General features: G+C 38.4%; 1 protein-coding gene and 2 pseudogenes across 1 annotated transcript; 1 reads left to right on the top strand and 2 right to left on the bottom strand.

The window, feature by feature from the left end:
* Positions 1–3,281: 3,281 nt before the first annotated feature.
* On the bottom strand, positions 3,282–3,974 carry LOC149171314 (uncharacterized). Its single transcript, XM_089427461.1, has 3 exons — positions 3,866–3,974; positions 3,630–3,753; positions 3,282–3,388 (listed from the first exon to the last, which is right to left on the bottom strand). Exons 1-3 carry the CDS (start codon positions 3,929–3,931, stop codon positions 3,348–3,350), a joined length of 231 nt encoding a protein of 76 aa, XP_089283587.1. The 5' UTR covers positions 3,932–3,974; the 3' UTR covers positions 3,282–3,347.
* An 11,670-nt stretch (positions 3,975–15,644) lies between these two features.
* Positions 15,645–16,160, top strand: LOC149171313 (putative calcium-binding protein CML16 pseudogene; annotated as a pseudogene).
* Positions 16,161–21,000: 4,840 nt separating this feature from the next.
* On the bottom strand, positions 21,001–22,763 carry LOC149171312 (mitogen-activated protein kinase kinase kinase 20 pseudogene; annotated as a pseudogene).
* Between the last annotated feature and the right edge of the window lie 821 nt (positions 22,764–23,584).

The following is a 23,584-nucleotide window of genomic DNA, read 5'->3' as shown; positions in this document are numbered from 1 at the left end:
TCGCCTCCTCCTATTCCTTGTATGATCTGCAATAGAAACTCTTGGCATGGCTGCAACAACCTACAGAGTTACCACAAAATTCTGATTTTAAAAAACTGTATTAGAAAACAAGATAATTCATTGGCCTTTGCAATCAATGAGCAACAACAATCAGTGCTTTATCTATATATTGTAACTAAATACATCTCAGATCTGAAACTCATAATTGGAAGGGTTTTCACACATAAAATTTCATCCTACAACAATATTTGAATAATTAAATTCACAGAAAGAAACAAGAAATCTAGAAAGAAACATTGAGGATTCACACATAAAAATTCTTTCTAGATTTCTCTTGCAGAGTTGTGGGCTTTATTTGATTGATTTGTCTAGGGTGTGAGGATCTTCTAAGGTTTGTTGCATGTTATTGATGATTGGAGTGTATTTTTTCAATCACTTGTAAGCTTACTTCTCCTCAATAGTGACCTATTGCAGACTGTCGAAAAATATCAAGTCTGAAACATTGTTATTATGGTAGTCTGGTATTGAATTGCAGGGGTTGGATTTGAGGTCATAGTGGCATTGACCCTTTCTTGCATTTTAACTTCTTTTTTTATTCTTAGTTGGTAAAAACATGAGTTATGAGGAAGAGATATTCCTTTTTCTTTTTGTAACAACTTTGACATAACACAATTTCTTCAACACAACTAGCTTTTTGTGTCCTCAAATCATTGTTCTTGGCATTCATTTTTTTCTTGCCATTCGTTCTATTCCTAGTTGGTAAAAATATGAGTTATGAGGAAGAGTTGTTCCCTTTTCTTTTTGTAACATCTTTGACATAATACAATTTCTTCAATATAACTTGCTTTCTATGTCCTCAAATCATTATTCTTGGCATTCATTTTATTCCTAGTTCGTAAAAATACGAGTTATTAGGAAGAGCTATTCCTTTTTCTTTTTGTAACAGCTTTGACATAACACAATTTAGTCAACACGCATAGCTTTATGTGTCCTCAAATCATTGTTCTTGGTATTCATTCTATTCCTAGTTGGTAAAAATACGAGTTATCAGGAAGAGCTATTCCTTTTTATTTTTGTAATAGCTTTGACATAACATAATTTATTCAACACAAATAGCTTTCCATGTCCTCAAATCATTGTTCTTGGCACTCATTCTATTCCTTGTTGGTAAAAATATGAGTTATGAGAAAGAGCTATTCCTTTTTATTTTTGTAGCAACTTTGACATAACACAATTTCTTCAACACAACTAGCTTTTTGTGTCCTCAAATCATTGTTCTTGGCATTCATTTTATTCCTAGTTCATAAAAATATGAGTTATGAGGAAGAGTTATTCCTTTTTCTTTTTGTAACAACTTTGACATAACACAATTTCTTCAACACAACTAGCTTTTTGTGTCCTCAAATCATTGTTCTTGGCATTCATTTTGTTATGGGCATTCATTTTATTCCTAGTTGGTAAAAATATGAATTATTAGGAAGAGCTATAAAGAGTAAGGGTTCTTAGTTGTAGTCTCTTTATGTAGTTATTCCCTTTCAAATTCTAAAAGACTAAGGGTTTAGTACTAATTCTTTTTGTTCTTGCAAGTGAAATCATCAGAAAACAAAGAAGGCACACTCAATTGAAAAAGAGAGAATGGGTGTTATGCACACTAAATATGCATCCCTTTCATTGGCTGAAAGAAAAGACAAATATGTTACAATTCCACCCATACAACAATATGATAGCAGGCCAATGGTAAGAGATTATAAACCTCTCAGGAAAGGATACCAGAGAAAGAAAGAAAATTTGATGTTGTTATAAACGCTACACCTAAGTGAACCCCGCAAGACAGAGGAGTAAGACTAGTTGAAACAGTCCTAACTAGCATTTGCACCAAATGTTGCAAAGGAAACGCCGTAAGGCATAAATTGAGGAGCAATGACAACATAGGAATAGGAAAATCTAAATAAAATGCAGAAATGTGCATAAATTGAGGAGCAATAGTGACATAGGAATATGAAAATCTAAATAAGTTGCAGAAATGTGCATAAATTGAAGAGCAATGGCGACATAGGGATAGGCAAATCTAAAAAAGATGCAGAAATGTAACAATCAACATCTGGGGACATTTGTCCCCACGTCGCACCTCCTTTAATAAAGAGCCACCTAGAAAAATTCTTTGTTTCTGTTTGAGTTAAAACTGTTTTCATGGCGTACACCCAGTTTGGATACTAGCTGTCCAGGAGAGCACGTTTCATTGTATTTTCCTTCATTTCCGGTATAACCAGAATCACCACTGGAATTCACATGGAAAAACAATTCAGTCTCTATGAACGCCATTAAATGCAATACACATATTAGATATAGGTGCAGAGTCTCTATCATCTCATGTTGGCAGAAGCAGTAAAAATGATTTCAATTATTGAGAAGTAAATCAGTCATCTAATCCAATCTAGCACAAAATTAACACTCATGGCATCCATCAACATCATGGATTGGTTAAATTTGCAGGTATGGATCCTCCCATATTTTTCTATTTCAGTCATCTAATCCAATCTAGCACAAAATTAACACTCATGGCATCCATCAACATCACGGATTGGTTAAATTTGCAGGTATGGATCCTCCCATATTTTGCTATTTCTTGCTATTTCGTGACCCTTCACAGTTTAAAAATTTGATATTTTATGGACGTTGTAATAATAGCAGCCAATCAAATTTGAAATGAATTAATACAATCAAACAGAATATGTAGCCCACATTCTGTCCAAATACGATTTGCAGGTTCTAGATTCATAAACCAAAGAAATTTGCAGGTCCAAAGGAGGCTCTTTGAAAATGCTTCGATTGACTTTGTAAGAATGTTGATATTCATTTGTTATTGTATTAAAAATGGCTTATTCGAGCATGTGAATCCTCACTTTGGGGGTCATCATGTCTCTTACATATGCAAATGGGAACTGATCCCGAGGATCGAAGATTTCTAATTCATTGAATAACATGCAAGAAAATAGCTTTATTGGAAGGGTGTGCTTTCTCAATATCAGTGCAGTATCAGCCACATCTGTAATGCGAACAACAACACACAAAATCAAAAAATCAGTTACAGAGAGAACCAACCTCAAAACAAATCTCAGATGCTATCACACTAAAACTTCACCATAATTGAGCAAAGTTGAGTTCTCATACCACTGCTGTAGGAAGCTTTTCAGAGCTCCAAGGTAGCAAGCCATTGGCACAGTAATTGTCCATTTGATATCTCACAGCTACTTTGCTCCTCCACTTTCTCCATCTGACTATAAAAATGGCTTCCTCCATGGTATGAGTATCACAGGGAAACGATAAAGAATACCAAATATAAACAATTACCTGGGAAAAGCAATAAAGGCCTTGTGTGTTGGGGGCACTGAAGGAGAATTTTCAATATGTCAGCTACAAAATATATCCATCCCATGTTATTAATTTATATTTGCACACAAATTAGAAACTAATTAGAAGCATATGTTAACAATAACATAGACAAACTTTAATGTACATTTTTTTGAATTTAACAATAGTATTGGCTTATTAGATTCTGTTTGGAACAACTTAGCAAATGAAACTGAAAATTTTGGGAGTTTTATATGCCATTTATGCTTTTTATTTACCTTTGTTCTGCTTGTGCATTGCAAGTATTAGATCAAACTCTTTAAAGTCTGTAGGTGATATAGAAGTTATCTCTATTCCACGTTTCTTGGTTGCATTCTTCATCTTGGGATCTGCAGGATCGCCCTTCAAATAATTTCAACATATTAATACGTGATACCTATTTATTGCAGTATAATACAAAAAAATTTAAAATACCAATTCAATTAGCCTTGACCCATGATAAGCTGGAACCTACTTCATTGTAGTCAATAGTTGCAGCAGAGTCAATTTTGAATGCTGATGTCAATCCCCTTTTCTGCATAGCATCACGAAATACAACCTCTGCAATGAGACTCCGACAAATGTTGCCTTCCAAGAACAAGAATAAAAAGAGATTATTTTCCTGGAGAGATTAGCAAATATTTTTTCAACTACTTAAGATATCTAAACTTGCAATGCTTTTATCATCCCCAATTGCAACAATAGGAGCCGATAACAAATCATTATCCTTGACAAATCAGATAATATTTTTTCCACAGCTAATAATCATTATCCTTCTTGACATTGATATGCATCACGGCCCTGAAAAAGCAATCATGAGCATTGAGATATCAACGGTAACTGGTTACTAGAATTTCTGCTTTGTAAAGGAATGAAGTAATGCATCTAGAATTTCTTCTTTTAAAGGACTGAAGTAATGCATAACTCTACATGAAATATTTAGTTACCATGAATTGGTAATTATTCTACAAAGTTTTTATGAAGAAGTTTATAGTGGATACTATCTCATGTGATTGTTCTTTTTGTTCCATTTTCTACTGGTAAGTTGAACTCATGATTAAATATTAAATAATGTGTATCATTATAAAATCAACAACTTATGTAAACATGAAGCAGGCTCACATGTTTAAATAAAACTGAAATGCATCACTCAGCACTAAAAACAAAAAGATGGAAACCAAATCCTTGGCCTTGGATTCCACTAAAATGTTTCAGCTAGATTTAATGACTAGAGACACAAACATTGAGTGCATAGAGCATAATGAGCCACACTCCTTGGTGACCAGCTCTGTTTTGACATGAAAATGACAACCAGAAACACACAAAAATAATCTAGAAAATACATACTATGGAGAGACCTTATGGAAGCAGTAAATTGACCATTGAACTTAGAAAGTTCAGGCAATTGGAAGTAACAAACAAAGTGATCATGTCAAGAGTCGGACCCTTGTTTCAATGGCCCTCCGCACACGACATCCTTTGATTTGATTTCTTCCTTAGAAGTAGAAGGCTTATTTGATAAAGGATAAGCCCTAGTCCATTAAGATTGATCATCAAAGCATCTACTTTCAGGGGTTGTATGATGGGGAAAATAGTTGAGACAAAGCCAAGGCCTTTCTGAGGTGAGATTTCCCTTCCCCTCTCTTCCACATCCAAGGCTGGGCCTTGATGTAATGCTCCAAGTTACCAGAAATAACTAAAAAAATACTAAATACATCAAATATAGAAAGGCAGTGTGGCTCAAAAGTATAATAATGATGAGACACATCTACATCTCTTTAGAAATAGGAAAATATCTCTTAATAACCAAAATATTGAAAAATCATACACAACTGTGTGAGAATGGCTATAATAATCTCTTGTATATAGTAATTAGGCCCTCCTTATTCATGAGGACCTAGTTCCCCGTTAATGTACCATTTCTTTATCTTGTGTCATCATGGCAAAGTTGTACCCTAACTAACAACCTCAGCTGCCCCGCAGCTTCCACCCAATAAAGAGTTGGCATTTAGCCCCTAGACTCCATGTTAATTTCTCTAGCAATTTTACTTAGATCAGATCTAGTTTTATCGTAAAAAATGCCAAGATTTTGTCAACACTTGGTCCTTAAACAACAATGAAAATATTTAATAGTATTTCTATGCTCGATATAAATATTTAAGATTGTTAAAAATATATTATCATAGAGTTATTGTCGGTATGACTATTACTTACCTTGATGGGACTTTGAGAATCTGAAAACGTGTAGAGAACCGCAAACTGAAAGCTCTTGGATAAACAAAAAATATGTCATAGATGGAATGGCAATGGGCATGATAAGCAGCGTGCCTATTGTGGCAATCAAAGCTATTCTACCTATGAGTTCCAAAATAAATCTAAGCATTGTTGTTTGATAAAGCTAACACCACTAATAGTCCCTGGGCAGCTCAATCGGCGGTGGATTTCCTATAAAGTCTTATGTAAAGTTTGTGGTCCAAAATACTTAATTAACTTTGTGGACAGTGTGTGGGAGCGTGCATATATTCACCTAAAAGTTATAGTGGTAGTAGTCACAATTGACTCCATGTCATGCGAATTCAAACCTGTACTCGGCTTAGTTGTTGATTCCTTTATATATATATATATATATATATAAGCAGCTGCTAAAACACTCTGATGATGTATCAAGGATCTAACAATGATAGGACAAGGGATAGCCATGCGGGTCTCTGCGTTGCAGAAGAACTTCAATAGAATTTAGACAACGAGGCACATAAGAATAATGCACAGCCTTTAGTGTCTATGTCTTTTTGTATTTTTGACAGTTGGTTGTCGGTAACTAGCTTAACGGGTTGTAAAGTTGTTCAGTGATATCCACTAATTCTGTAAGCTTCACAATAGCAAGGTAAGGATGACAAAATCCCCTTACGAGCACCTTAAGCTAGTTTGAAACTCGTCAGAGAGATGGTTGTCCAATTATGGACAAACGATGATAAATATGTAGCCTATCGTAGTAATATCATTTTGTACAAAAGTAGCCAAATGAGCTATCTTAATTTTATTGCGGTTCCACAACGTTGGTTGTTACCCTGCATTAGAGCAGTTTAGCCTAATTGGTGGATTACATATATTTCTGTAGTAACCGTGTACTAAATCTCATCGGATGTTCAGGAAAACTGAACATCCTAAGTTTTAATAATCCTTAAATTAGAGGTATATATTGCAGTCATTTTTTTCATGTTTGAGCTGCACGGCTTTCAGCTCAAACTTAAATCTTTGATTATCAGGCACCCACCCTGCCTTGAGAGGTCACACCCATAGCATTAATAGCCTAAGGGGATATTGATTCACTAGTGAGGTTGGCGAAGTGTTAAGCTGTCCCCCAAGCTTTCTCACTGTTGGCTACCCGATCCATATGGCACCAAGGAATGAGGCTAGGTGCAGATCTCAAAGGATTTTAACAGAATAGTTATCCCTTAGACCCGACACCTCAGTCGGAGGATGCAGCCCCTCACATCATGTTTCTTCTTGAAACGCTCAAAAGGGTAGAATAAAATTTCTATGTCCTAACCGGACGTTCGCTGGTATTCAGGCATTACTAAAATTTGCTCTCTGCAATCATTGGGTGCATTTTATGACTGTAAAAATCTCGAGTGCCAGTTTATTATGATTTGTTCTAATAGAAACATAGATGAGAAATTGGGTCTGGGTTTTTAATAATATAGAAGCTACAAAGAACCTAGCTCCTTTAGTTGAATTGAATAGAACTACAAAAATTTAGTTAGCTCAAGTCAGGCATGATACAAAGAATTATGCTTGGCTTCAGGCTTTGGATCTTTAGTGTACAATATACTATAAGCTTCTACAATTGGATGGCTGACAATAATGGTAGACGTTATGGAATCATTATTTCGAACAATGACCGATACCGAACTCACTCGTTGAATCATTGGATGGATGGTACTCACCAAGGCAAACAAAGAGAACTCCAAAAGGCTTGAAGGTTGCAGATGAATCAGACGCCATGGACCTCAATGCTTCTCTTCGTCCTCCTCATGCTCCTCTTCGTCCTCCTGGTCTCCTGCAAGTTCGGATTAAACCTCCAAACTTTTGGCCTGAAATGAGATGATAAGTTGTGCTAAAAATGGGTGAATGTCATACATTTGTTTTATAACTATAAATTCTGCTTCATCATTACAGAACCCACCCTTCAAATATTGGCATTTGCTTGTTGGAATATAGAGACATTCATGGAGTCGCAAGAGCAGAGCCAAAAGCCTCATGTCGCAATCTTCCCTGGGTTTGGGTCGGGCCATCACATCCCACTGCTCGAGCTTGCAAAGCGGCTGACTGTGTACCATGGCTTTTCTGTCACCTTCTTCACCACCATATGGATGGACGGCTCTCCTCACCACACCCTACCATCTTCGTCAAGGGACATGATCCGCTTCATAGAGCTCCCTGATGTTCAGATCGAAGGGGATCATGCCGAGATGAACATTTTTGTACGCATGCCCTTACTATTGGAGAAAGCTAAAATATTAGTGCAAGATGCTCTCACATCCTTTTCGTTTACTGTCTGCGCTTTCATAATCGATTTTTACGGTACACCCATGTTGGATTTCGCCTCAAATGAACATGGAGAAAACTCAGGTGAACAACATGCCGAATTGAGTGGTAACTGCCTAATTAACGCAAGGTGGAAGCGACTTGGCTGTAGATAATCTCTCTGTTGCAATTCGGAATGGCTATAATTGGCTACAAACTACCATTGCATTACCTCCACGCTTTTTCTCTGCTTTTGTCAAACACTAATAATTGTAACCCTTGCACTATCAGAGTTTTATAGAGTTTAACAGTTGCAATTGCAAAAGAGGTGAAAAAGGAAAACAACTCTGAAATAAGACATACAGAGAGAAAGATGGCTGTTTCTGGAGATACAGGTAAAGAATTCCCGGAGGAAAAATTAACTGTTTCTGGAGATACAGGTAAAGAATTCCCGGAGGATTTGTTGAGTGAAATTTTTTCACGCTTACCTTTTCTGAGCATAAACAGGTTAAGGATTGTTTGTAAACGCTGGAATTATCTGCTCTCCAACCAAAACCAGGTATTCTGTGCCCCTGTTTTTTTAATAAAACGTGAATGATACAATGGTGGGAGGGCTGCAGAGCTGTGGTGTGCGGAAAGAAATTCAGTTTTGTTCAAACGTACAAACGCTGGAATTATCTGCTCTCCAACCAAAACCAGGTATTCCGTGCCCCTGTTTTTTTAATAAAACATGAATGCTACAATGGTGGGAGGGCTGCAGAGCTGTGGTGTGCGGAAATAAATTCAGTTTTGTTCAAACTTCCGATGGAGTTTCAACCATTTCGTTTCAAGAACTTTAATCTTTTGCCTGAGATTCCTTCCAGTGATAATATCTTGGGTATGGCTGTTAAATATGGGGTTTGCTGTGTTTGTGTCAGTGAAATCTTATGCTGTTACCATAATTGCACGGAGCATAATCTCTATATATGTAATCCTGCTATTGGGAATATGAAAAAACTTCCAAGGCCTTCACCTTGGATCTCTCACCTCAGATTGCTGTCCTCTCTCATCCATCCACAGACGGTTTCTTTTTTCATTGCGGTTGGAATTCAACGATCGAAAGCATCTTACATGGAGTGCCGATGATCGCTTGGCCTCTCTTTGCTGAACAGAGAATGAATGGCTGAAAATGAATGGCTTCCTTCTAGTGAAGGAGATGAAGATGGGCATTGAAGCGTAGAAGGGCGCAGATGCATTGGTGAAGAGAGAGGAAGCGGAAAGAGCGGCGAGGGAATTAATGGAAGAAGAGGGGGAATGGAAATGAAGAAGGGATGGCAGAATTGATGGGAAGGCCCATCATTGAGTGACAATTGTCATTGACGACATTCCAATAAACTGAACCGTTTACAACATTTTTCACCGATGATCTCATGGCTGGAGTTTATTCCATCGTCTAACAATCGATCTAAGGGCTCATAACGAGACACCGCGGCATGGAGGAGAGTTCCTTTCAGAGGGAACGCCTTATAGCGTAATTAAATAAACATATAAATTAACTTAAAAAATGATTCACCATTTTATAATATTACACATAGAAATAAGATAGATGCTTAAAGTTTTATGCTTTCTCTATTAATTGGAATTGCGCTCATTGAAATGTTAAATATAGGTGAGTCAAAGATACTCTATATGCTTTACCAATAAATATTACAACTCAAACCTTATTTAAACATGCAAATCTGATTAACTGAGTTGACAGTGCACATTTGAACATGAAACTGAAGTGAAAGTGTCACAGGAATGCAAATCTGAATATGAAAACTGACTTCGGAGTGTCACATTGTCTAAGAAAGAAAACCGGAGTATGAAAATGAAGAGAAGTGTAAAAATATATACCCTATAAAGCTATAAAGAATATGAAACTGAAGAGAAGTGTAAAAATATATACCTTATAACGCTATAAAGAATATGAAACTGAAGAGAAGTGTAAAAATATATACCTTATAACGCTATAAAGAATATGAAACTGGAGTGGAAGTTGAAAATTTGAATATAAAAATTGTCAGTTTGGTGTAGTTTAATTGGCAATGTCTGTAAAAATGAAACCAAACCGAAACCGAATTAGAAATCTTGAATTCAAATCTTAATCTATGAAAATAAGACAAAACTTAAGATATATATAATGGGAGAAGCTCTAATGGATGCTATGTATGAAGAATTATTGTGACAGTCTGTAAATGTCACAGGAGAAACTGTGAGCATGGTGAGCCACTTCCGTTGACATAAATTTCATGTCAAATAAAAAAATTTATAACATGTGGGGGCTTTGTTGTGAGAAAAACTCACATCACCATTTGCTTTCGGCAAAGGAAGAATACAGAACATACTTTTTTTTCTTTTTCTTTTTGTGCTTATTAATTAATTGTAAGCTAGTGTGCTTCTTACTGCATTCTAAGATTTTGGTTTGATTAAACCAACTTCCAAACTTTCCATTAAAATAGTAACAAAGATTTGCCTTTTGGTTAAGTATCCATGTGTATTGTCTTCCAGGTCCCTTGAGATGAAGTAAAGTCATAAAAAGGTGGCAGATGCGTGATGAACTCTTTCTGTTTGGTTCCCCTGCCATTTTTTCCCTGTGGGTAGCGTATCTTTGGATTTTTTTTTTCAACTTTAGTGTTGGACCTCCATGCTTTTTTGTTTTATGATATTCTTCCAACCTTAGCCAGAGGAAGCGATCCTTTGAAAGTTCGTCAGCCCGGGAATAAAGAACTTTTGCCTACACATTTCTTGAAGAAGATGAATCCAATCCAACTATAATGACATATCTCCAACAAAAATAACAATACTGTCCTGTCATTTGACATTCTGCAACAGTACTTGATCAGGGTGCAGTGCAGGTAACTATGGATGATGCACTTTATTACATTTAGATAGACAAAGCTGCAACGAAGCACAAGGAATTTGGCTTTCCTTAATTTTATTATGTTAAGTTTCATTGTGACAAAGCTTGAAGAAATTGGGTAGAAGAACCAGCTTTTTTTGTATTTCATGTTTGTATAACTAGATGGGTCGAAAAAATTGGCCATGGAAAAAGAAGCAGGAGGAAAGGGAAGAAGAGAAGCCTAATGTTACCTGCTCGTCTGGTCAGACTCATGAGGTGGGGCATTAATTTCTTATATATCAGAACTCATTTTATATAGATTTAATGCTTTGAAATGATTTTTGATGTTCTATATTATTGGTGTAGCAGGAAGTGCACTTGGAGGAAGAATTGGCAACAGAAAGCAAAGAAGATATGGTGAAGCAGCGTGAAAAACTTTTGGAAGAGGCAGTTTCAGGTCACAATCTTCTACCCATTTACAGGCAGGGTTAGGATACACCTCAGGATTGTTTATATCTTCAATTTCACTATGCGATCAGTGATCTGAAGAAGCAAGCACGTTCCAGAGATTGTGTCAAAATGGTTTAGTCAATATCAAATTGTTGGTTGACCTGGTTGTGTAACTTCTTCGATTGAGATTCATTCTAGGTGATGATTTGTGGTTGTTTACTTGTGAGTTGAATATATATGTTTTCTGAGTTTTCTTCTCCACAATGTGTAACGTGTTTCTGTCAGTGAGTATGTGCGAGTGTTTTTGAATATGATGGCAAAGTTTGATGCCTCGAAAAATAGATTATAGACCTTGTATATCTTCTCCTTGACCCAGTAGTTTGTCACCTCGCTGTCAGAATTGCTTCTTAGAAAGAGTCTCACTTACCAACACAAATGCTTCGCCTAGTTGTGAAATTTCTTTGATTCTCCATGTTAAATTTAAGAGAGTGCTTAAGATGAGAATAGAGAGTATCAAATAAAAATAGATAGTGCTTAAGATGAGAATAGAGAGTATTAAGGAATAAAATTTTATTTCTCAGCAATCCACTTTCTCATTTTTCTAAAAACGCTTTTTTATCTTTGATAATAGGTAGAGTGTTCATCTTAAACATGGTAGGTTTTATTCTACTTTACACAATTTAACTTAGTTAAAACCATAAACCATATAAATCTAAAAGTTTAATTAACTTTTTCTTTTCTGTGAATAAATATATGAATAATATTGAATATTACAATTAGATAAATCATATATAATATCTTTAAATAAATTCACCTGTTATAGATAAATCATATAGGTTGGTTTTGAATAATTTCATATGCTTTTTTTTTCCAATTGAATCGATTCTACTTTCTTTTATATATATGAGGGCAGGCAAAAGAAATAATAGAGAAAACATAAGATATTGCTAACCAAATATGTTGGACAAATGCCTTACTCTGGTATGGGTTGTATGTAGGTAAGTTGGGTCGACCATATTATTATTTTGTTATTTAAATATTTAAAGTTTTTAGTTAGAATTTGGTTAGAAAAAAAAAAAAAATTGTTAAATTTTGATATTTATTTTTTAATATGAGTTTTTGATAGTATATATAAATCCAGTATTTTGAAAAATTTTATATACTTAGATTATAAAAATTTCACAATTTAAAATATAATTTCAATAAATCTCTATTAAATTTTAAACAAATTAGACTATAGAGAAAACCTTATATAACAGATGAAGTATATTTATCACTACCAACATTACGAGCATTATCTAATGCATATAAAAATATACAGGTAAACCGAACCTATTTCTCTAAAACCCCTTTGCATCACATGAATAAATAATAATTAAGAATGTGTGGGTTTCAATTGCTTATTTCCACGTAACCTTCAATTACTTCACATGGCACTAAGTTCCAATTATCCTGTGGTGTATTTTATGAGCCCCAGATTGTTTGGATCATACTCAATTTCATGCATCCAGTGGCGTTCTATTGTAGATTACCCCACCCAGTGAAAAAACAATCCTTGAAATTTGATAATACATTCTTTTCTTTTTGTTTTCGAGGTAGGATGGGAAACTGCTCAAGCTGAAGCGGCAACTTCAAAGCGTGAGCTGGAGGTCGCAATTGCAGAGAAGGTTGAACTGAAAAGATCCTTGAATGAATGCCAGATAGAACTTCAATTGGGCAGGGAAGAGATCGATAAGGTGAAATCCGAAAAGAATCTTCTCTTCACATCATACCAAGACGTCCTCCACTCCAAAAGGAGATCCCAAGATGAATTACGCACCATGGAGATGAAACTGGAGATTGCAGAAAAGGAAAAGTCTCGTTTGAAGTATGAACTTCACTTGCTTAACAAGGAAATTGAAATCCGGAGCGAAGAGAGGGAGCACTCCATGAAAGCTGCAGAGGTTTCCCACATGCAATACCTGGAGAATGTCAAAAAGATTGCTCAGCTCCAATCAGAATGCCAGAGGCTGAGAGGATTAGTGGGAAAGAAGGGCAAGAATATATCCCAGCCAAGCAGATCATCATTAACCAACCGTGTCCAGCCTCACCTGATTCAAGCAAAAACTTGTTGGACCATGACCTCCTCCAGCTCTCTGCATCAAAATTACCCACCTTGAAATCTCCCCGCCGTTCCCATTCTCGCCATTCAGTAGATAATGCCAGCAGCGTGGCATCTACTGTACATATGGATGAGAATAACGAAGATGAAATGAGCTGTGCTGAATCGTGGGCATCTGCCCTCTTGGCAGAGCTCGATGACTTCAAGAAGGCCGGAAAAAATGAGCAGAGCTCTGCCAATTTTGCCATCCTTGGCGAGATAGTTCAAATCATCCATCCTGGAGCTTCCAGTTTGAACCTTGAAATGGGAAAACTTGTTCAGGCCAAAGAGGAAATCACCCAGCATCGGTTTCAGGACAATGCCACTGCTAACATATCTGAATATATTATAAATTGAAAAGCAAATTCATATCTTCACCTCCATTCACAATGGGCTACACAGAATTTATCTCTAACGACTCTTCTGCCCTCCATACAGCCACAAAATACAAAATAAAATCGCAAGGGCAAACAAGCATGCCTTCAGAATATGTAACTGCAACACATTGATACGGATAAAAATCGCGTCAAAACCAAACAAGCAAGAACCGCCCAAAAAAAACATTATCTCTACGGTTAAAGCCCTTACAATCTTGCACAGTGACACGGTGAATAAAAATGGTTGAATGATGAGGGCTCTATCCACAGCCAACCATCTTCTATGCATCTAGCGTCTCCCAAAAGAAAATCCGAGGTAGTAGAACAATTTACCCAGACCATTGGCAACCCCTGGTACAGGAGTTGAATGGATGTCTTCCTATAATAGAGAGTGAGCCAGAGAGACGAAACATCGTGGAATGTTGAACGACCCAGTAACAAGCGTTACGGCTGGCATGGTTCAATTCAGATCTAACGGTTAACGATTACCTAATCGTCTAACAACAAAATCGAATGGAACACATTTTTACACGTAAGCAGTTTGGGTAGTTCATTTCATAAGGGAACGCCTTACGGCGTAATTAAAGCACATCACAATGAACCTCGATAAGAAGGAGAATGAAAAGACTAGTATAAGAACATAGGAAAATCAGAGAATTGGTTGAATAAACTAAAAAACTTTAAGAAGGCCATGAGGGTCATATTTATTTCTCACATCCACCATGATATTATCAGACACCATTTTGAGCTGAGTAGGGGACATGTTAAAGGGATGGTCATCATTTAAGTACACTTCCTCCTCCTACACTTCTTCTTCCTCCCCATCATGAGCAGACCAGTGGAATCAAGCTTCTTCCTCCCCCATCATGAGCAAACTAGTGGAATCAAGTGAAATAAAGTCATCTGCTACCTCTACATTATCATCATGATTAAATAGAATTTTAATGTCTATGGGCCAGTCTATATTTCTTAAACACCTTGCTCATATTATTCCTCATAATGAAATAAATGATTATCTGTTGCATCTCAATTGTCTAATTCCTTGTAGTTCTGCTCTTGCAATCTTGTAGTTATCTCGTCTTAATTTGATATTGTAATAATTTGATATTCTAATAATTAAAAGAGAATTTCTAAATCAATGGGTTTGTTATTCATTTAGAAATGCTTCTCTAACCAAACAGTGAATCTACCTCACATCAAAATTTTCTCTTTGAATTCATAAAGTTCCTAGGCCATTCCCCTTGAGGAGGTCACATATCTCCTCCAAATTGCTTCATTTCCTTGAAAGAATAAACATGATCCCGCACTCTAAGATGCATCAACTTAAAGATTATAAATTTATAAATTTATATGCATCATCTTCAAGACTGAGAAAATATATCTCTTTTAAAAGGAAAATAAAATATTCACTAAATAAGATATATATATATTTCGATAATTTCATTAAGGAGGAAAGGAGGAGAGCCGAGGGTAACTAGGGTTTCGAGGCTCCGACAAGATGAACAACCAGGAACAGAATACGGCAGGAGTGGCCTTACGCAGAGTCGACGATGCTTTGCTTAAGGTTCACAGTGCCTTACCCTGTGGAATCAGAATCGACAAGGACGTGGCAATGAGGGTTTTAGCCAAGGCTTTAAAGCATTGCAGCACACTGGTTTCAAAGGTCATGACGTGGAACCCCATATTTGTCATGACAGAGTCCCTGGATGTAGAAGCCCAAGTGAAGATGATTGAAGGGAAGTATAGACACTTGCCGACTTTGGAAAATGGCGAGGATAGGGTTATTGGAGCTCCCTAGAAATTACGATGTGGCACTATCATTTGTTACAGATCACCTAGGGTCCTCGCGTCTGCGTACAAATGATGGCTCAGGCCCGAGAGCTTGGAAGGAAAAATCCCCATGGGCTGCGAGAATAGCCTCTCAGAGGAGCAAATAGAGGAGCTGAAGGAGATCATTACAAGGCTCGAACTTGACTCAGACGGAAGCCTAACGCAATTAGAGCTGGGGTTTCTTCTGAGATCCCTGGGACTGAAGCCTAGTTGCGAACAAGGGCTGAAAAATTTCACGGAATCGAAGAGCCCGATCGACCCTGCAGTAAAGATAGAGGTCACAACTAATCAGGGGCAACTAATGGCACAACTCCGCTCCTTGCACAGGGACGATAAGGGCTACATCATGGCAGCGGAGCTCACGTGGTCCATGGACAAAATGGGCCATGCCCTGTATTTTCGAGAGCTCTCTGAGATGATTGCCAAGGCTGATATGGGTGGAAATGGAAAAATAAACATTGTAAAATTCACCGCCGCTGACACTTTTGCTTTGGTCGATTATCTCAAAGCATCTTTGATGCGGAGCACACCTAGCAGAACCCCAAAGACTGAAACAATGGCAAGACGAGGAGTGGGTTTCGGATGAGGCTTAGGGCAACGCTGAGGCGACAGAGGCCACAGGGATCCTCTCCCGTTGGCAGCTGAGGAGCACCAGATTGTGAGTAACGAAGGAATTTTCACCTCTTTGCGAAGGTCGTTCAAAACTCTCGGAAAATTAGCCAAATCCACCAAGATGTTGGAGGAGTACCCATAGACTACAGAGAATTATGGAGACAGAGAAGCTGCACGGCCATGCATGAACCAGAAGACCACAGAACCCCCCTCCGTGGTAACTTCTAATCGCTTTCAAATTTTTATTAAAACCCCTTCGGGGAAATCTACCTTGATTTGGGTCCATGCTACAGACTGTGTTATGAACCTGAAGAATATCATTGCCCATCAAATCAGCTACCCAGATGGACAACAACATCTGCTATATGGGGGCAGAACACTACAGGATTGCAGATCCAATATGGATTACAACGTTATGCCACAGTCTACTATAACACTCAATTTGAGACTGCGAGGTGGTGCAACAATTTTCAGTTCAACAAAACAAACAGAAGGAGGTAGTGGGACAAGCACAAAAACAAAAAACAACATAGAGCCACAACAGTAGCATAGAAATGAAGGAATATCTTTCAAGAACATCTTACAAGGGGGAAAGTCTCCTACAGTAGCTCCAAAGCAGGCTGGAACAGAACCTAGTCCATACATAGTGGAGCAACTGAACTATACACCAGAACTAAAAATAGATATACCAGAAACAGATGAGGTATGTAATAATTATGAATCACAAGCCATCATTTGTCATTTCAATGGTTTTTGGCCAAAACCGTTTGAACTATTCCATTGGATTTTCACAAAATGGACTCTACACTGTGAGATTCACCTCTGCTCCAAAGGGTTTTTCATTGTCAAATTCCAATCAATAGAGATAAGAGACATAGTGATACAGGAGGGACCATGGTTCTGGGGATCTTCGGGCCCTTTCACCACACCATGGTTCCTAGATTTCGATGCCAATACTATGGTTGTTTCCAGGATGCCAGTCTGGATGTGTCTACATAATCTCCCAATACACTTCTAGGACCAAAAGGTTCTTGCATGTATAGGCAATTCCATTGGCAGATATATTAAAATGGACACACAAAGAATGGAGGAAAGAATTTTTACATTCGCACGCATATGTGTGGAAGTAGATCTCTGTAAGGGCTTACTGGTTTGCATATAGTTGAAGCACAAACAATGAAGTTGGACACAGACACTAGACTATGAAAACACAACATTTAGGTGCAGAATATGTCGGAAAATAGGACATATACAAAATACATGCCCTGAATACAAAAAAGACAGCCGCAGGAAGAAGAAAACTGGAAAACACCACAAGGGTTGGAATTTTCCCCACCAGATCCTGAAGAGGAGGAGGAGTTTGAGGTGGAAGAGCCCATCCCAAATGAGAACAATCAAGCAGAAATCCAAGAGACATCTCCACAAGGACCTATGGAATCACAACCGGAAAAGATTTCAGATACAATGGAAAACAGTGGAACCAAAAGGCTACATGCATCAGACACCTCTGATTCTGACAAGGAAAATCCCCGACCAGGTGCTGAAAATCCACTTCAACTTGTTCCCACGATACCGTCTCAAGGGGAGTGGCGCAAGGTCGAGAAGAAAAAGGGGAGGAAAACATGATTTCCCCCCATATTGATATATTAGTGCTCCCTGTGTGGAACACATGTTTATTTTTTATTTATTTTTGTACGTCTACATACTGACAGGCTACTTTGCCTCACATATGCATATGCTAAGGCATCTACAAAATGTAATTTTCAAACTTTAATGGAAATTACGACTTTTTTCTAGGGGAAAAAAGATATATATATATATATATATATATATATATATAATTACAATTATAAATATAAAAAAAATCAATCATGTCATTTTCAATATAATGACTCTATTCTTTGTGCTTTCTAACACCCCAATCACATAAAAACATGATACAAAGACACACCACACAAAAACACATAATACACACAATTCATACAAAGAGAAACATAAACAACCACTTGAAAGGGGAGGGGCAGAACACAAATAAATTTGTAGCTAGTAGGAGGTGCTTGAATTTTTTCTACAAAATGTTTCACTTGTGCATAAGTGGTGCCCTATCAAGATGATAGGATTAAGTGGATGATTCTATCCACCAAATCCAATGGCATAAAAACACACGTAAGAGAATTCAAATTATCTATCAAAATTCATCTGTGGAATCAAAGTTGTTCAGATAAAATGGCATAAAAATATTAGCGAGAAAATTCAAATTTATTTCGGGATGTTTTTTTTAGTTGTTTTTAATGTGAGTTTTTGAAAAGTTTTCTTTCTTATTATCCAATATAATTTGTCTAGAATTCGACAGGGATTTATTGAAATCACAAGTTTGACTGGTGAACTCTGCACAATCGAAGTGCCCCAAAGTTTTTCCATGGTGTTGAATCCAATTATGTAGTCAAAAAAACAGTTTATGCAACACAAATCAAGTTCACATCCCGCGAGCCCCCAATCGGGGTGAGTGCCCAAGAATTCAGGACAGATATGGGTGTCAGGGGGAATAAATGCTAGGTACAGTCCACTGCAGCCCACATGCTCATGGCGATGGGTACGGTGGCCTCCTGTATGATAATGTACAGAGGGGAATGGAGAAGTGGTAGCCATGCCAGGGTGGTGACGGAGGTGGGAAGGACAAGCCAAGAGGATGGATGGGACAAAGAGGGAAGGTTGGGGAGTATGAAGGATAAAGGGTGATAGGGAGAGCATAATTTCGGAGGAGAGACGGAGAACCAACGAGGATCAACAAGACTTGCAACGACACTTGCAAAACAAAACCGGGTATGTTATATGGCTCTATCCATTGTTTACAATGATGCCTGTGAGTTTCTATGGAAGGGGAATGATGGATGAAATTAGGGAGGGGTGCCAGGAAATAGATAGGAGAGACCTGGGCTTACTGGGAGCGAAGGGGAATGGGACAGAACCTATAAGGAGTCGGGACCTTGAGGAATCACCCGCAATTCAGTTGGCGTGCCCGTTAACCAGTAAGGAAGGGGAGCAGGAAGATAAGGAGATGAGAGGGCAGGTAATTGGGAGTGGCAGAGAGGAGCAGATGGTTGTAGTGGCAATCTGGTTCGAGGTGAGGGTGGACCATGCTGTAAGCGTCACTCGAACTCGGCACCAGGACACGACTCCCGAGTGCAGAGCAGGGAGAGGCAAACACAAAAAAAGTGTAGAGGATAGTGCTTGGCAGGGGAAAGGCGCAGGCAATTCTGGCAGAGGAGAAGCAGTCATGGGCAGAGGGGCACAGAGGTAGAGATGAGGGTGGCAGGAAAGGCGAGGAGAGGGGAAGCGACAACATTGAGGCAAATCCGGGTCATAATCTCCATGCTCTAACTCGAAATTTATGTGAACAGGTACGCGCAACAGGAGATATGGCAAGACCAGCCCGTGGAAGAGGACGAGGTCGAAGGGGAAGGGAGCTGCCTCGTGCAGCAGACCTAGGCACCTCAGAACCTCGACGTGGAAGGAAGCCAGTAGAAAGGCTTATTAATGAAGCGGCCACAGCATACAGGGTAGGGACGGATGCAGGTATCAGGAAGATCTTAGAAGATTGGGAGGCACAGATAAAAGAGGAGGCAGATTCAGAAGAGGAAATGGAGGCCTGGCGTGAGGTAATCCTGGACCCAGGGAATACAAGGGGAAGACTCACACAATTCAAGTAGACATTATACTTGTACTGGCTTATGAAGAGCCTCATGGGAAAAGTAATGGAGCAGATATCAATGGGGATGGCACTGACCCTCCAGGATATGCCAAACTACAAGAAAGACCTGCAGGCCATCCAGTTCCAACTTTGCAAGCAGGACATTCGCCTAGATCATATTCAAAGGCATATCCTGTGTATTAACAAGTTGGCAGAAGCACCAGGAGACTCAACTGAAGACCCGGCCCCGGTTGACTCAGCCTTAGAGGAGCAAAGGGAATAGTTAGGTTCCTGAATGTCTTTTTGGTTTTTAATGGATAGCATTTACTTTTATTAATGTATGCTTATGATAGACAAAAACTCATACTCTTATCACGATATAGATGTATATGTAGCTTGGGTAGATCGCTTTAAACTATATTACTTTTGGATGGCATATAACGAGGATAGGTGGCCAACAGACTTGGTTTCCCATTGGGTAAGTTAAGGCCACCTATCTCATCTATGTGATGAAAACTTGTGTTTCATAAATAAAAAATAGAAGGTTCTACCAAGCTTTACATAAAGTAAAAAAAAGTTCACATCCCACGAAAAATCCACTAAAAACTCCAAAAAATCTCATTAAAAACAACAAAACCCTTATTTATCAAGGCTTGGCATATTCTTCAACTTAAATATGTTAGGGAAAACTTATAGAAAAAAATGATATCATGTATTTAATTTGGTGACGATTATTTTTTTATTTATATTTTAAATAATAATGAAACATTTACTAATTATATATTGATTAAATGTATAATATATAGATTTGTTTCCATTATCCTATAAAATATAATTATTTTGCAACACATTTTGGTTCTGTTATTTTTTATTATGTAATGATTTAAGGTTTTTGTTTTGTTTTTTTTTTTTTTTGGGATACATTTGAAAAATTTTTTAGGAACATATACCAACCATATTAAGAATGTTTTAATTTCAGAATTGTTTAAATTTTTTTTTAAACCAATTTTATTTTCGTGAATGCAAAACCGTTTTCCTGTGTGATGCATATTTGTCGAAGCATAGTGAAAACACAAAATTGGTATTCTTCATAATATACCAATATTTTAGTATTTAGCACGCAAATACCATGAAATACATTGAATTTCGATGTGAGATTACAAGTAAATGTCAAAAATTTATAGAAAGAGATACATAGAAATAAATGTATCCCTTCTTCTCAAGGTCTGAGAAACCAAATTTTTAAGCCAGGTGAAATGGGGTGGAATAAAATTGCAGGCAGATACATAGGCTCTGCCACCATAGAATAGAAGACCCTTAGTCTTCAGTTTACATTGGTTACTATTCTTTACAAAGGAGAGGCAAAGATCCTCTGCCATTTGAGTGTAGACTAACAGTTGCCTTCGAGAGTCACATGAATGTAAAATGGAAATTGGCATTTTGCCAGAGGCGGTGTCACTGTCAGAATCCTTGTTCAATTGCTTAGCTTGCTCAACCGTTGGGGCTGATGGTAACTGTACAACAACACTGCTGCAGAGATGTAACTTCAAGGCTGAATCGCCAGCGGAATCACTGGGCTTTGGGATTGAATTGCATTCATCATGTTGAGGTTGGTTAGATGGAAGTCCCTTGGAGGATGACCTATTGGTGAGCCATGAGAAAGGGCCATCCAAATTTGGAGACGTTCCTCTTGTGGGAGACCTCACAGGAATCCAAACAGCAGGGGGAATTGCAAACCAGTTAGTTTTCTCTGCTATGCTGCCGATTTCACTGTCTGCTGCCAATTGCAGAATCCGATCTCGTGGTGAAGGACTATTGGATTGCTCAAATGCCTTCATTTCTTGTCCACCACATTGGCCTGCCTGCCTTAGAGTGGGGAGATTGCCAGAAAATGCAAATAGAGGGCAAATGGGCACATTCCTAGGCAACGCGGGAGAAATATGGGATCCACTAGCAGAGCAATATGAATCCCATCGCTGCTCTGCACCCTCAAAATCCAGAGGACTGATTGGGGATCGAGGATGGTTGAGGCTCCCATCCTCTAGGACAGAGGTGTTCTCATTGAGGAAAGGATGGCTCAGCAGCTGCTCACTAGTCCACCTCATCCTGGGATCTCTTCTCAGGCATTTCTCAAGGAAATCCTGCATCTGAGGCGAAAGCAGAGCAGGCAACTCAGGCATGTCCTCTGTGCATCCAATCCGATACATCGCAGCAAGGGGATTGGAAACTTGGCTCCATGGATGCCTGCCAGTGGCCATCTCCAGCACAGTGCAACCCAGAGACCAAATATCAGAAGCAGGCCCCTGCTCCACTTGGTTCATCACCTCCGGGGCCATCCACAGAGGGGTCCCCCTCAATTTCAGGGACTCCTTGCCCTTCCCTTCATCACCAATTCTCCTAGCAGAACCAAAGTCAGCAAGTTTCACCCCATTGGCACCCACAAGAACATTTTTCCCCTTGATATCACAGTGTACAATCCCCTGCTCGTGGAGATACTGGATCCCACGTAGGATTCCGCGTGTGTATGATCTGATGATCGACTCCTCGAGCCGACCCCCAAACTTGTGCAACAGATCTCTGATGCTGCCACCTGGAACATACTCCATGAAAAGATTGTACATCCTCAAACCATTCTCAATGCTGTAATCCTGACCCAGGCAGCTTACAACGTATGGAGAATCCAGAGACTGCAAAATCCTGTACTCATTCTCCAGAGAAGAAATAGAAGCAGCAGTGGACTTGACAGCAAACAGATGGCCATTGAACTTGCTAATGGCGAGGCTGACTGTACCAAAAGCTCCAGCTCCAATAAGCCCACCTCTTAGCCAATTTCCTCCTCCCGATTTCATTCTGTTCTCCCTGCCCAAGTTCTGCAAAATTCATGACCCATATTTACATATAGAATTAAATATAGAGAGAAAGAGGGGAATTGTTATGAACTCATGGCTTTTGTGGGGCCTCTAAAAAATCCATGAGGCGCGCCTGCGCCTGTTCCATGTCTTTTCAGCCGAAACTCTTTCGTGTTTTATGTGAAGTCATTGGCCTGAATTGTTTCGTTGTTTAGTGTTAGATTTTTTCCATTTTTTCAAAATCTGCCATCCATGAATATTGGATAGACACAAATCTTCTTGTCCTCTTACGTCTGTTTAGTATTAAATATTTTTTTCAGAATCTGATAGGTTGTGGATCTTATTGTCCTCTCACGCCTCTCAAGTGGCCCACAAAATTTGATTCAGTTGCTCCTAACAGCGTGAAAGAGGCAGGCACGGAGCAGAATTGACTCTTAGTGAAGTTACCTCGTACACTGGTATACTGCGCACATGCAACAGGGTCAATCTCGTAGCGCCTCATAAATCTCCGCTTTACATAGGATCTCGACTTAAATTTATGCCCAGGATCGTGTTGGTGGGTCTCTGTATTCTGTTTTTGTTATGTGGTGTTATAAATTAAAATATCTATAAACCATATCCATCACGAATTAAGAAATTTCAAAAACACTTTCGAAGACTCGTGAACCATTGAAACAATTTTCGTGGCAAAAAAAAAGCAAGATCGTATTATATAAAAAGACAGATGAGTACATTTGCTTGTAATTCAGATGAGTACATTTGCTTGTAATTTTGTATATGACCAGAAGGACTGGATCAATTGAAGAGTTAATAGGAGAGGGAAGCATAATCCCAAAAAGTGGCAAGAAAAATTTGTCG

This window comes from Pinus tabuliformis, chromosome 4_2 (assembly GCF_031772625.1).
Source record: "Pinus tabuliformis cultivar Carrire ecotype Pingquan chromosome 4_2, CPIR1, whole genome shotgun sequence".
Classification (NCBI taxonomy): Eukaryota; Viridiplantae; Streptophyta; class Pinopsida; order Pinales; family Pinaceae; genus Pinus; species Pinus tabuliformis.
The sequence above is the reverse complement of the archived record's forward strand: the minus strand, read 5'-3'. Positions and strand labels throughout refer to the sequence as shown.